The sequence below is a fragment of the Zingiber officinale genome, chromosome 4A (genome assembly GCF_018446385.1).
Source record: "Zingiber officinale cultivar Zhangliang chromosome 4A, Zo_v1.1, whole genome shotgun sequence".
Classification (NCBI taxonomy): Eukaryota; Viridiplantae; Streptophyta; class Magnoliopsida; order Zingiberales; family Zingiberaceae; genus Zingiber; species Zingiber officinale.
This window is the reverse complement of record NC_055992.1, coordinates 132,585,136-132,597,948: the sequence shown is the minus strand read 5'-3', so window position 1 is coordinate 132,597,948 and position 12,813 is coordinate 132,585,136. Positions and strand designations below refer to the sequence as shown.

Below are 12,813 nucleotides of genomic sequence, written 5' to 3'. Positions count from 1 at the left end.
ATATATATATATTTTTTGAGCCCTGACTAGAAGTCCTCATAATTTTAATCCAGAGCCGGCTCTAATAACTGAGTTGATACTCAGACAGAATTTGCCATTAAAGAAAGTATGATTCAATCTTGACGGGGAAAAAACTGCTTCGGGTCCTTCCTAGGAGATTGCTCAACTAAAATTGAAATTGCCCTGGGCCGTTAAAATGGCGAGTTTATTTTTTACCACCGGATAATGAAGTGCGCATTAAAATATGAGTCCTATAGTAGCGGCCGAGCCATTCCAACCCAGCTCAAACTGCAGAGCAGAACGGCTAGGCCGACTCGAGTCGTGTTGGGCCGGCCCGGATCTATGGATGGGCGTCCAGGTACGTTTTACACAGCTAATTAGATATATGATAGCCAATTTTATAGACGGTCGAGATGCATCCCATCACCCTTCTCTTATTTCTTTTCCTCTATATAAAGGCATTTTAAAAAAGAAATATCGTGCCGTGTTCGCTGCCAAAATACCAAATCCCCCTCTATGCCTTCGGTTCTTCGATCTCCGCTCAAAGCGACGGCGACAATCTAAGTCTGGATCTTCTCCTCTTACCTCGCTGCTTCTTCCACAGCTTCAATCTTCGATCGCCTCCGCCTAAACCCTAACGCAAATGGTTAGTTTTCGATCTGTCGATGCGAGTACTTGTTTCCATCGGGTCTTCGCAGCTTTTCCTCCTTCCGTTAGGGTAGATTAGCTTCGTTTCAACTATCAAACTCCGTTTGATGCTTAGAGTTGTAATTTTAGCTTCGATTCCAGCCCATTTCGTTTTTATGCTGTTGGATTTTTTTTAAACAGTTGTGTATTCTGATTGCTTTCGCTTGTTTTCCATTTTAGACGGGAAGAGGTGGACGGGACAGGACAAACAGTGACCGCATGCCCAGGCTTGAGGAGAAGGGGCGGCGAAGTGGGTGGGACGTCGCTCCTCCTTCGAGGCACCTGTGGGTTGGAAACTTGAGCCGTCGTGTCTCCCAGAATAACCTATACGAGCATTTCCTGAGGTTTGGGGACATTGACAACATAGCTTACACTCCTGGCCGAAGCTATGCATTTGTAAACTATAAGAAAGAGGACGACGCGACCATAGCATTCAAAGGTCTCCAGGGTTGCATTGTGGCTGGGAATCCTCTTAGGATCGAGTTTGCAAAGGAGGTTAGTGATGAAATTCCCAGTCATCAGCTGCTTATGCACACCTTTTATCTCGTAGGATTTAAACAAAGAGAAATTTCAACTGATTTGTAAATGATCAAACCATTAAAATCTAACATTAAATATCTAAAAAAAAAAATCAAAAGATGTAATATCAACACATGTCAGCTGCTTTGCATTTTATTCAATATTGTAGATGATTTTAGTACATGAAAACAAAAGGTTCTCTCAACTCTGAATCCTTTCACTCATCTAATCTCAGAATAATGAATGCTTGCTTAACTATTCATCATTCCTTCTAACTTGATAGCCTTTGAATGTCGTGAATTTATTTGAAACTTTTGATCATAGTTTTAATCTTACACGCTTAAAATATTCTTTAAGTAGTGAAGAAGAAAATTGCCTCAATCAAGAAGTGGTAAAGGTCAAATGATGAAAAAAGATACAGTCATAGCTGAGAAAGGGGGAAACAAGATAATGCAAAAACACAAGAAAAATTGATCTTCATTATTAACCAAGCCAGTTCTCTTTTTCACTGTTATTTATTCTTAAATTCCAGATTTTGCATTGGGATCTCCAAACTTGAACTACTTATAGTCCTAAACTTGTTGATTCACTTTTTTGTCATAGCATATAAAATTTTCTATTATAGAATGAATGGCTGTGACAAATATCAGCTCAATCTGAAGGAATGCACAAAGCTTTACAAAATTATTATATGCAACTAGAACTTAATCCCTATGGTCGAAGTTATATATACTCTATCACACAGGACTTATATACACAAGTAATAAAGAGCATACAAGGGCTTTGGAATATTGTTTTTGGGCATTGGAATGAAACCCATTTCTTATCACAATGTTTTAACAATATGATCATGATTTTTCATTACGTGCAACAAACTCTGCAGTAAAAAAGTGTTTATTAAGTGCTTAAACCATTAACTAGGGAAGATAGGAAGTTGGAATGATAAAAGAAATTGAGGGAAGACAAAGAATGGGAGGTAAGAAATTGATAAACATAATTTACATAGGAAGAGAGAGAGAGCCTCCTCCCCCTCCTTTTTCTCTCATTCCTTGTGCTTCCAAGGTTGCCACCCTTCCACCATTGCTGACCTGGACGGCTCCGTCTTCCATGGTCTTGATGCAACCCTCGATAGCCTCACACCAGCTGCTCACTTCAGAGTTGGTGTTCCAGCGGAGCTGTTCCTCTGATGCTCCACAAGAGCAGGGAGCAATGTCAACTGGTTCTACTGCTGGCCTGCTACCGTTGCTTCTTGTCTTTCCGCCTCTGCTCCATGCTCCAGTGGTGCAACAAACTACTTTTCTGCAGAGGCACTGCAGGCAGTCACCTATGACTGAGGTCAGCAGGACAAGGTCGGTGGGTGAAGGCAACACAGAAGGCGTGAAACGATCTCATGGAAGAGATTGGATGTCGGTGTAGGCGTTCCTTGGGCAGCAGTGCGTGGATCACATTGATGATTTGGTGGAGTGACCAACCCGAGATTGGTCTAAACAAATCTTTCTTGAAATATTCAAATAACAAAATTTAAAACCGTAACAATGAAAATATCAGAAAAAATCCTAGCTACGTCTGCTATACTTTTCATTAAGTTAACAACACACAATATCTTCTTATTCTATGCTGTCAACCATTACGTCTAAAAAGTAAAAAAACAAAGGGGTATTCAAGTTGTAATCCCTATCCACTATCAAATATATTTAATAATGAGTAACCATGCTTTTTTTCCTCTTATAATTTGATCTCTTAAGGGCATAAATTTGTTAATACCAAAAAATGGTTAGTTGATGGGTTTCTGTCTAAGATATTTTTGCATTTCCATTTTTAGTGCATCTCTGTAAATGGTAAAGAATGCCCACTTCCATAAGAAATGCTAATATTTAGATTAGTAGCAAATGCTCTACTTCCTAAGGCATTGAAATAGGTCCATTGTTTTCTTATGCTTTACCAATAAGATGGTCTCAGACCCTTCGTTCATATTTGATCACAAAAGCAGGCTGAACAAAAGAACCTTCCAGTTTCTGTGTGCTGTAAGGATCAACCCCGTCATAGATTATGCCCAATAATTGGCAAAAAAAATGTTGAATCCCAAGTTAATAGTTGTTTGACTCATCTAATCCTATAAGCCTATTTTATTAACAAAACTTTTCATGTGAGACTAAACTAGAATGTCACAACCCCAAATGAAAGAACTGGTCCATTAGCTTTGTTAGGTCCAACAATTTGTCAAACTGCCTAATTTCAAGTTGAAAATAATTTCATTCATTCATCCAATCCTAGCAGTCCTTTAACTAACCCACAACTTTTGTGGGCTACACGAGATTTTCATGATCTCTCCCAATTAAGCCTTGCATTTTTGTCAATAACCAAAATTATAGCCAATGTTGCCTCTTCCATTGCACAAACTGCTTTTCTCAAATACTTTGCCAAGGTTTGCTCTGATACAAATTGTAATTCATTCATTTAAATTTTTTGTCATATCAAATTACAAAAGTGTGACATACATTCCCTACTAGCCATCTGGATTCACACAAGAGAAAAACAAGTAATAGCTAGCAGGTTTATCTTGTTTTACTTGATTTTGGATGGTAAAAGTTTGATACAGGTTATAGAAAGCTCATTACAGATGATACAAAGTCTGATACATGTTACACAATTATCATCATACAGCGTGCATGACATATATACATGATAGGAACTGATCAGAATTGTGAGTAAAAAAATATTTTGATGAGAGACTACACATATAACTCTATGTTATTGAGTTAGAGAATAGATGATTTATTGATACATGATTTAGCATCTTTCCAACTGCGACCTAAACCAATACTGTATTTGAGATTTGAAGCCATGCTTTTAATTATCATATTAACTTGTTAGGTCCAACAATTTATCTAAAATACTAAAGTTAATGATGGCTCACTCATCTAACACTATAAACTCCATTTATTAGCCCATAAGTTGATGTGCGACTAAACTAGGGTGACACAAATAGTATATCTTTGTTTGCAAAGTACCACACTTTCCTTTATCTGCAAGGTATGCTCTCATGGCTAGTTGAAATACCATCTGGTAGCTTATCCATGTCCTAGAGCAGAAAACATAATAGCTGCAATTGTTGCTGATGCATGAGCAAGGAAACAGCACGAGCATAACCCACCAAAGTATCCATCTTAAGCAAGTAGCTTGCTAATTTTCAAAAATTTAATGCGACCAACATGTGGTCCATGACTGTTCCCTTTGTGTAGCTCCTTGATACAGTAAATCATCAAGGATGTACCTTTATTATTTGGCATGCTTCAAATGTCAAATTCAAACTATCATTGCAGTTAATATCTTTTGCACAAAGATTAAGGTAAGATATAAGGTATTAGTAGTTGAGTACTGCTATTTTGTATTGTAAGTTTTATTAACAAAGTATGTAATTTTCTACAACCTTGCATTTGTTTGTTTATGATACAATTTGGTGGATGCTCATATATGGCTTCCCAGGAACACCAGTTTCAATTTATAACAAGCTCTTCTTTCATGCTTTTCCCCCTTTTTGAGGAAGGGAAAGGCCAATGGCCTACCCACATATTCTAGAACATATACGGAGGCAAGCACCCCATTCCATTTGTGAGGGTGCTATTCCTACCGAAAACAACATATATTCATGAAATTTATTTAAGCTTACTTGGCCGAATTTCAATAGCTGCTTTTATTGTAGTTCTTCTTCAGAGAATAATTAATTAATTTTTCCTTTATTTTCATACATTTGAGCATTATCTTTAAACTAATTACTGTGTCTCAATATAGCACTCATGATAAAGAAAGACTTCAGTGCCGTGCTAGTTTAGGCAGTGCATAACAAGTATCTCTCTCGTATTTATTTATTTAGAATGTTGAATCACAGGACAGAGGTTCTGTTTCATCACTGGATGATGAATACTCACTGCGTAAAGATGCGAGGTATTCTGTTGACCAGCGAGAATCACTGCTTAGAAGAGATTCTAGAGCTCATAGCCCAAGTCCTGAAAAAACATATGAAAAGAACAAAAGAGATGATAGCACAGAACCTAGTGCTGTGTTATGGATAGGATTTCCAGTATTTCTCAATGTTGAAGAAAATGATTTAAGGAGAGCTTTTTCACCTTTTGGTGAAATTATCAGTATCTCTACATTTCGTGGTCGTAGTTATGCGTTTGTACGATACCGAAGTATAGTCGCAGCTTGCAGGGCTAAAGAAGCTCTTCACGGAAAATTATTCAACAATCCACGTGTGCATATATGCTTTGCTAAAAGTGACTCAACCGACTCAGAGAGGAACCTTAGCAATGCTCCTTTAAGTCAGCGTCTTAAATCTAATTCACTATCTGGGCTGAGTAGTGTTGAACCTTCTAAACGGAGTAGAGATTATGACAGTCATATTGGAGATTTTCTTACTTCTCCTCGAGATGCAAAGTTTTTGCGAGCTAATGATACAAAGTTCATCGGTTTAGGGAAAAATCTTATACGACCTGATGCAGTTCCAGGATCCAATTTAGGTAGCAACAATGAACGCATATGGTTTCACGACTTTAGTTCAGAAAGAAAGATGCCAGGAGAACTTTGTGGTCACTACAGAAGAAGTCCTACAGCAGAGAGAGCTGGATGGTGGCGTGATGCTTCTTTTGAGCCACGACAGAGAAGTCCACTTCCAGATGATTCTTTGGGTATGGAGGATGGTTCTTTTCGATCAGCTAAGAAGGCAAAAGTAGACTTGTTTTCTGACGGAGAACTTCCAGAATATCCATATTCTTTTCAATCAAATAAGAAGGAAAAGGTGCATCCATTTTCTGACAGAGAACTTCCAGAATATCCATTCTCTGACCTAGATCAAAGAAAACATGATTTTGGACGGACAAAATTCTTGCCCAGTTTGCCTTACGATAGTGCCTTGAATAAAGATTATGAGTCGGTTCCTTTTGATCATAACTATTTGGCTCCTCAAAGTTTGAAGAACATGAATGGTCCTTTTGCAGATAGGGATGACTCACGCAGTCTATTTGATCACTTAAACACAGGTCCTGGTGCCTTTCCTTTCGATAGTGCCAATTTGCAAAAACCAATTCCTGAGCATCATCAGCCCCCACGGATATTGGACTGGAAGTGGGAGGGTACAATCTCAAAGGGAGGTACTCCAGTTTGTCGTGTGCGTTGCTTTCCGGTGGGAAAGGTCCTAGATTTTATATTGTAAGTTCCATAACATTATACTTTATTCTTCTTTGGTTTTGCATCTTAAAAACTGCCTTAACGTTATACTTTATTCTTCTTTGGAACTTAGCCAATTTTACATTTAAAAACTGAATACGATGATTTATACACGAAATGGCAGTAGCTATTTTATTCTTAGTGTTGTTAGAAACATTTCCATTTTTTATTACTTTGCTCATTTTTTTCATCTTTTCTCAACTTTTGATTGCTCTACATACTTCGCTTATTTATTCTACTGCTAATTCTTTCTTTTGCACCTACCATTTATGCCCTTGGTTTACTTCATAGAAATAGAGGCTTACTTTTTTTTTTTTTTGGTATACTTTGTTGAAAGGGCATATCCAAGTTAGTTCTTTTTAACCGTGCACATTAACACTTATACCTCACTACAGGCCGGAGTTCTTAAACTGCACAGCTAGAACAAGCTTGGATATGCTCGCAAACCATTATTACCAGGCCACCAGTTCCTGGGTGGTGTTTTTTGTTCCTGAAACTGACGCAGATATTGCTTTTTATAATGAATTCATGCATTATCTGGGAGAGAAGCAGCGTGCAGCTGTTGCTAAGCTTGAAGAGAAGGTTACCTTATTCCTAGTGCCACCATCAGAATTCTCTCAACAAGTTCTAAAAGTACCCGGGAAGGTGAGCATTTCTGGTGTCATTTTGAAGTTTCAGCACAATTTCAGTTCCCTCCAACCTCTGGAAGTCACAGAAGCAAAACAGCTACCCTTTGCAAATCGTAGATCCCCTGATTTAAGGACTTTCTCTAAGAGTCAGAACTATTCCAATCCATCAATGGCACCTCTACCTCCCCCACTTCCTTATTCTCCACCACAGAAACTGAGTGACCATCTTCCTTACTCAGGATCTATTCAACCAATGGAAAAACTACCTAACTATCATGAGGCTAGCAGACATGATCGATGGTGGTCTCTAAATCCTGCAACATCACCAAACCGTTCTAGTCAACTGCATAATCCAAGTTCTGATGGTGGGAGTTTCACTGCAAGTGCCGCGTTACATATAGCTAGGAGTGCTACAGCAGACCCACATCTGGGAAACAATAAGATTTCACAAGGATCTCCTTCAAGCAATTATGCACCTGAAACTTCCTCTGTTCCATTGCACAATAGCAAGTTCCCAACACAAGTGGGAACAAAATTGCAAGTTTCCTCAAATGTGCCTCTTCCCTTAGAGCCGCAGCAACTCACAGAGCTTGCTGCCTTACTGGGACAGTACAAACAGTTAGGTCAGGTACCATCCATATCGACAGATGGTCAGAACAAACTGACAAAGTTGTTGCAAATTGACAATTCGCATTCCATCACTCCAGTGATGCATTCCCAGGCTTCAGATCCACATTCTCTGAACTCTGTGACACCCATGTATTCGGCTTTCCCTTCTAGTTCTTTAGGTGCCCAAGTCAACCAGGTGCCGCAGAACCATCAGCCACAATCTAATGTTTCTTCAGTGCAAACTGTGACAAACTCTGGCCACCAAAACGAACAAGAAGAAACAGAAGCAGATCCCCAGAAGCGTCTGCAGGCAACTCTGCAGCTGGCAGCAGCACTCCTTCAACAGATCCAGCAACAATCAAAATCTACCGATCAACCATAGATTGGATGAGGTACACACTTACCGCATCTTCATACTCGTAACACTTCAATGAATATACTTCAATGAATATATAGCTTGCCATATCTAGGGTAGAAACTTAGTCTAATTAACATACAATAACCTTAGAGAACCTGGTATAACAATTGAACATGTGTTGATGCATTTAACTCTCAAAAGGGCGAGAATCTTCAGTTGGAATTTGAATCATGTTAAAGCAAAAGAGAACGATATGCTGTGTTAGCTCAGATGTAGCTTTAATTTTTTTGATTATGCATTAATTGCATACATGAATTTCTTTTCCAAATATATTGTTCTATTAGGGTGCATCAGGGTTATGAGTTTGGAACAAAAAATAATGAAGGAAAAACTATATTGGATTTTGTGATGGCATATGACATTATATTAACTAATATGTTTTTTAAGAAAAGAAAAGAACACTTGGTCATATTCAAAAATGAAAATAATAAATCATAAATTAACTTTTTTATGGTTAGGCAGAATGATAGAAAAATTTATAAAATTACAAGTTATCCCTAAAGAAAATTTAACTACTCAACATAAGTTAGGGATCGATTCCTATTCAGTACTTCCATACCTCCAACTAATTTTTCATTTTACTATTTAAAACTTGCTTTACTTGTGAAGTTTGAATTCTATGATAAAAAATTTATATTTTTATACTCGTTTAATCCACTGAAATTACATAAGTTAAGTTGATAATCTAACTTTCATTAAAAGATGATGAAAATACTTGTTCCTCTTTGATTTTCTCATCGTTTACTAGTACTTTATTGTGTTCATCTTTAATATCTCTTATTTAGATAAGATTTATTGTCTTGCTCTCTCTAACTTTAGCTATTTTGTAAATATATTTTCCTCTTTTTTTAATCCAATTTTCGATATAAGTATTCAAAAGTTTCATTTTTAACTTCATTCACTACTTTCTTAGTCTCTTTTTTAGATATTATATAGTTTTTAAAATTTTCCTTATTCTTACAAATATATAATTTTTTATAGGTTAGTTATCTTTTTTCACTTTCTCTCGGGCTTTCTCATTCCTCCACCAATATTTTTTATTTAGTAGTGCACGCTTCTTTGATTCACCTAGTATACTTTTGGCTATTATTTTAAACTTTGATATTATCTTATCTCATGTCGTATTCTAGTTGTCGTATATTTCTCCTTATATTTGTGCTTCTATCCTCTCCTTAAATATACTTTACTTCCAATTCTTTTTCTACCAATTAATTTTAGGAGTCATGTATATTTTTTTTCTAATTTTTTTAGTTGGCACTAGGTATCTAGCTTACTCCGACTAATCCTAGGGATGATCGGTCCAACCCTACAAAAAATTTTCACGGGCTAAAGTAAATCGGGAAGTACTCGCAGTGGGCGGCCAATCAACCTAGTGTTTTTAAATCAATCACGCATTAAGGGAAATTTAACTTGATATTAAAAACTAAATAAATATCTGCTTAGTGGAGGGTAAGTACTCTAGTTCTTTTATATAAGAATAAAGGAGACGTACAAAATTATACAAACTATAGGAGCATTAAATTAATTTGTTATACGACTCATACTATGAAACTTTGGAAAAAAGTAATAATTGTCGTAAATCAATTTGGATTTATGCTTGGAAAGTCGACAATAGATGTTATATATTTTATTAGGTAACTGATTGAAAAAAGTATAGGGAACAGAAACAAGACCTACACATGGTATTCGTTGATTTCGAAAAAGATTATGATAGTCTTGAGGAAAATTATATGGAGAATTCTAGAAAAAGAGGTATTAGCATAGCATCTATTGAACTAATTAAGGATTTGTATAAAGATGTAATGACAGAAGCATTTTCCATAAACATAGAGTTTCATAACGATCCACTCTAAGTCTTTATCTTTTTACATTAATCATGAATGAATTCACTAGACACATCCAAGATACAATACCACAGTGTATGTTATTTGTAGATGATATTATTTTGGTAGATGAGACACGTGAAGGAATAAATACTAAACTTGAATCTTGGCGAGAAATGTTAGAAGTGAAGCGTTTTAGGTTTAGTATTGCAAAGACAGAATATATGAAATTTAAGTTTAGTAATATTAGACGTAATGGGACAATTATTACGATAGGAGATGCTGAGTTGTCTGTAACTGAGAGTTTTAAATATTTATGATCATTTTTACAAAAGGATAGAGAGATTGAGAAAAATGTATTACATAGAATATAGGCCGGATAGTTGAAAAATGAAGTAGAGCATCAAATGTTCTCTATGATCGTAAAATACCTCTAAGATTCGAAAGGAAATTTTTACAAAACGATGATTAGACCAGCTATGTTATATGAAAATGAATGTTGAGCTACTATGACTTAAGCATAAGAATAGAAAATAGGAGTTGCAAAGATGAGGATGTTAAGGTGGATGTATATAAGGATGAGCATGATAAGAAATGAAAATACTAGAGAGAAAGTTGGGATTGTACCTATTGAGGGAAATTTGGGGACACATTTAAAAACGTTTAAAATGATATGGATATGTACTACCAAAAATGTTTCAGTTAGCTCAAACAAGTAAAAAGAAGACTAAAAAAAATTCGATTAGTAATAATAAAATAAAATAAAATTTATTTAAATAGAAATGACGATATAGTAGGGGATAGACTTCAATACGTAGAAAGATCCATATATTCGATCTCATATAGCGAGATAAGATTTGGTTGTTATTATTGTATATATCTATTAAAACTTTCTATCTTCTTCCTATCGCTCCTTAATGACGGTTATTGTTCATATTCGAAGTAGAAAATTTTTATCATCACTAAAAATGTGTAGGGAAGAATGCTTGTCATTAGAATTGATGGCTTACAAGTCTAAGGAAGAAGATAGCATAGTCTTCCAAACCAAGAGGATGAAGTTAGGCTCATTCTAAAGCAGCAGCCTGTATGCTTCCGTGGTTAGCCACCGTATCTAACCGAATAAAAATACTTTCTTCCTGGACTTACTATTCATAAACACTAATACTTATCAATAATCTATTTGATTATGGATTTGTATGGTTGATGAACATCTCCTTTCATGAACTTCTATATTTCAGTTGTTCTGAGCAAAAATTACTATGAATCTTGTTGCTCATTTGACCAGATTAAAGCATACTGATATGTTCAAGAGTCCAGAGGCCTCAGGACTTCTGTCATCCAATGCTGTTCTCGAAGCCATGGGGGGGCATACAAGTTTGTTCATGCTATTTACCATCCTTGACGTTGGATCGTGTTTATGCAACTAATGATAAGGTAATGTATGAAGCACAATCTCTTTTTTAATCGTAAAGCTAGTCCTTATTTTGATTTTTTGAAAAAAAAAAATATTTATGATTCCTTATTACTTTTGATGATCATCAACTATCTTACTCACAAATCAAAATTTATTTTCAAAAATAAAAAAAAACTCTTCTTTGAAGTCATGCCTTTGAACCAACAATTTTCTTTTAGGAAATTTCATTTTTTTAATCTTTCATTAAAAATAACTTTTTCCATTATACGAACATTTCTCTTATATTGTTTTTCTTTTTACCAAGCTTCCCTCCCTATGATTTTCTCTACGATTATTCAAGATTTTCATATTCTCTTTAACATTTTTTTAAATGCAACGTGATGGGAAATCATTTTGCAGCATAATTTTAATGTAAAATCAAATATAAAATTTTACTTTTCAAAAATGTAAAATAAAAATTATTGAATATTTTAACTAGAGTAATCCTTAAAAAAAAATGATTGGGTAAATATGATTAAATAATTATAATAATAATATTATTAAATCAGCATTTGGAAGTGATTTGCTTAACGAAAATCAATAATACAAAATTGTGTCCAAGTTGTCTATGAAGATAACTTCACCGTTGTAGGGCCTCGTCAGCCTTCTTCAATTAGCTGCCCATGACCTTGTTGTATGCAACTTTCCTATAGTGTTTTGCTTCAGGGTTATGAAGTACTGGATGTGTGCTAAGTTGTCATTCAAATATTTACAAGGGTTTTTTTTTTCAAATGGGATGTGTAATTATGGAATATTGGGCTTTTGGGAAAAAATTTTTAGGACCGAATCAATCGGCAAGGTTCAATATTACTTGATTTAATATTTTTTTCTTACTTTATTTGAACATTGAGAAAAAAGAAATATAATTAAAAAACAGTAAATTTGGAATAGAAAGTTTGTTATTTCATGGAGTCTATTGTTTTAAAAAAAACATGTTTTAATTTAAAATGGTAGAAAATTAAAAGACGTCTACCAATCAAAAAGTATACTATTAAAAATTATCAAAAACAATACTACATCTATGATTTAACATTTAAATTTTTTTAATAATAAATAAAATGACTTTCTTATATTTACAGTATAATTTATTCATATTCAAAAGTCAATTTTTATTTTTTTTATATCACCTTGTAATAACTTTAATTAAAATTATATCATCAGCAATTTAACTAAAACTATTTCTAGCCAAAAGTATATCCTTTTGGAGAAACTTTAACTACTCTAGTGTGGAGTATAAAAGAATAATTTTGTAGGACATTGACGGTTCTGAATCGGTAATAATGAGTATTTTTAAAATTTGATTGGTGGTTGATGATAAATTTATATAGATAGATTAGTTTTAAAAAAAATAATAAAATAAAAGGGTAATTTGAGGATTACAAATTATAAGCAGGTGTTATTTTAATAAAATTTTAAAAAATATCATTTTCACCGTATGAATAATTAAGG

The 12,813-nt window shown here is 34.8% G+C and overlaps 1 protein-coding gene across 1 annotated transcript; it reads left to right on the top strand.

Annotated features, from left to right (window-relative positions):
• The first annotated feature begins 481 nt into the window (after positions 1-481).
• LOC121971296 (flowering time control protein FPA-like) lies at positions 482-11,584 on the top strand. The gene is made up of 5 exons (XM_042522485.1): positions 482-646; positions 868-1,182; positions 5,096-6,414; positions 6,828-8,062; positions 11,197-11,584. The coding sequence occupies exons 1-4, from the start codon at positions 644-646 to the stop codon at positions 8,050-8,052; spliced, it is 2,862 nt and encodes a 953-aa protein (XP_042378419.1). The 5' UTR covers positions 482-643; the 3' UTR covers positions 8,053-8,062; positions 11,197-11,584.
• The last annotated feature ends 1,229 nt before the right edge of the window (positions 11,585-12,813 follow it).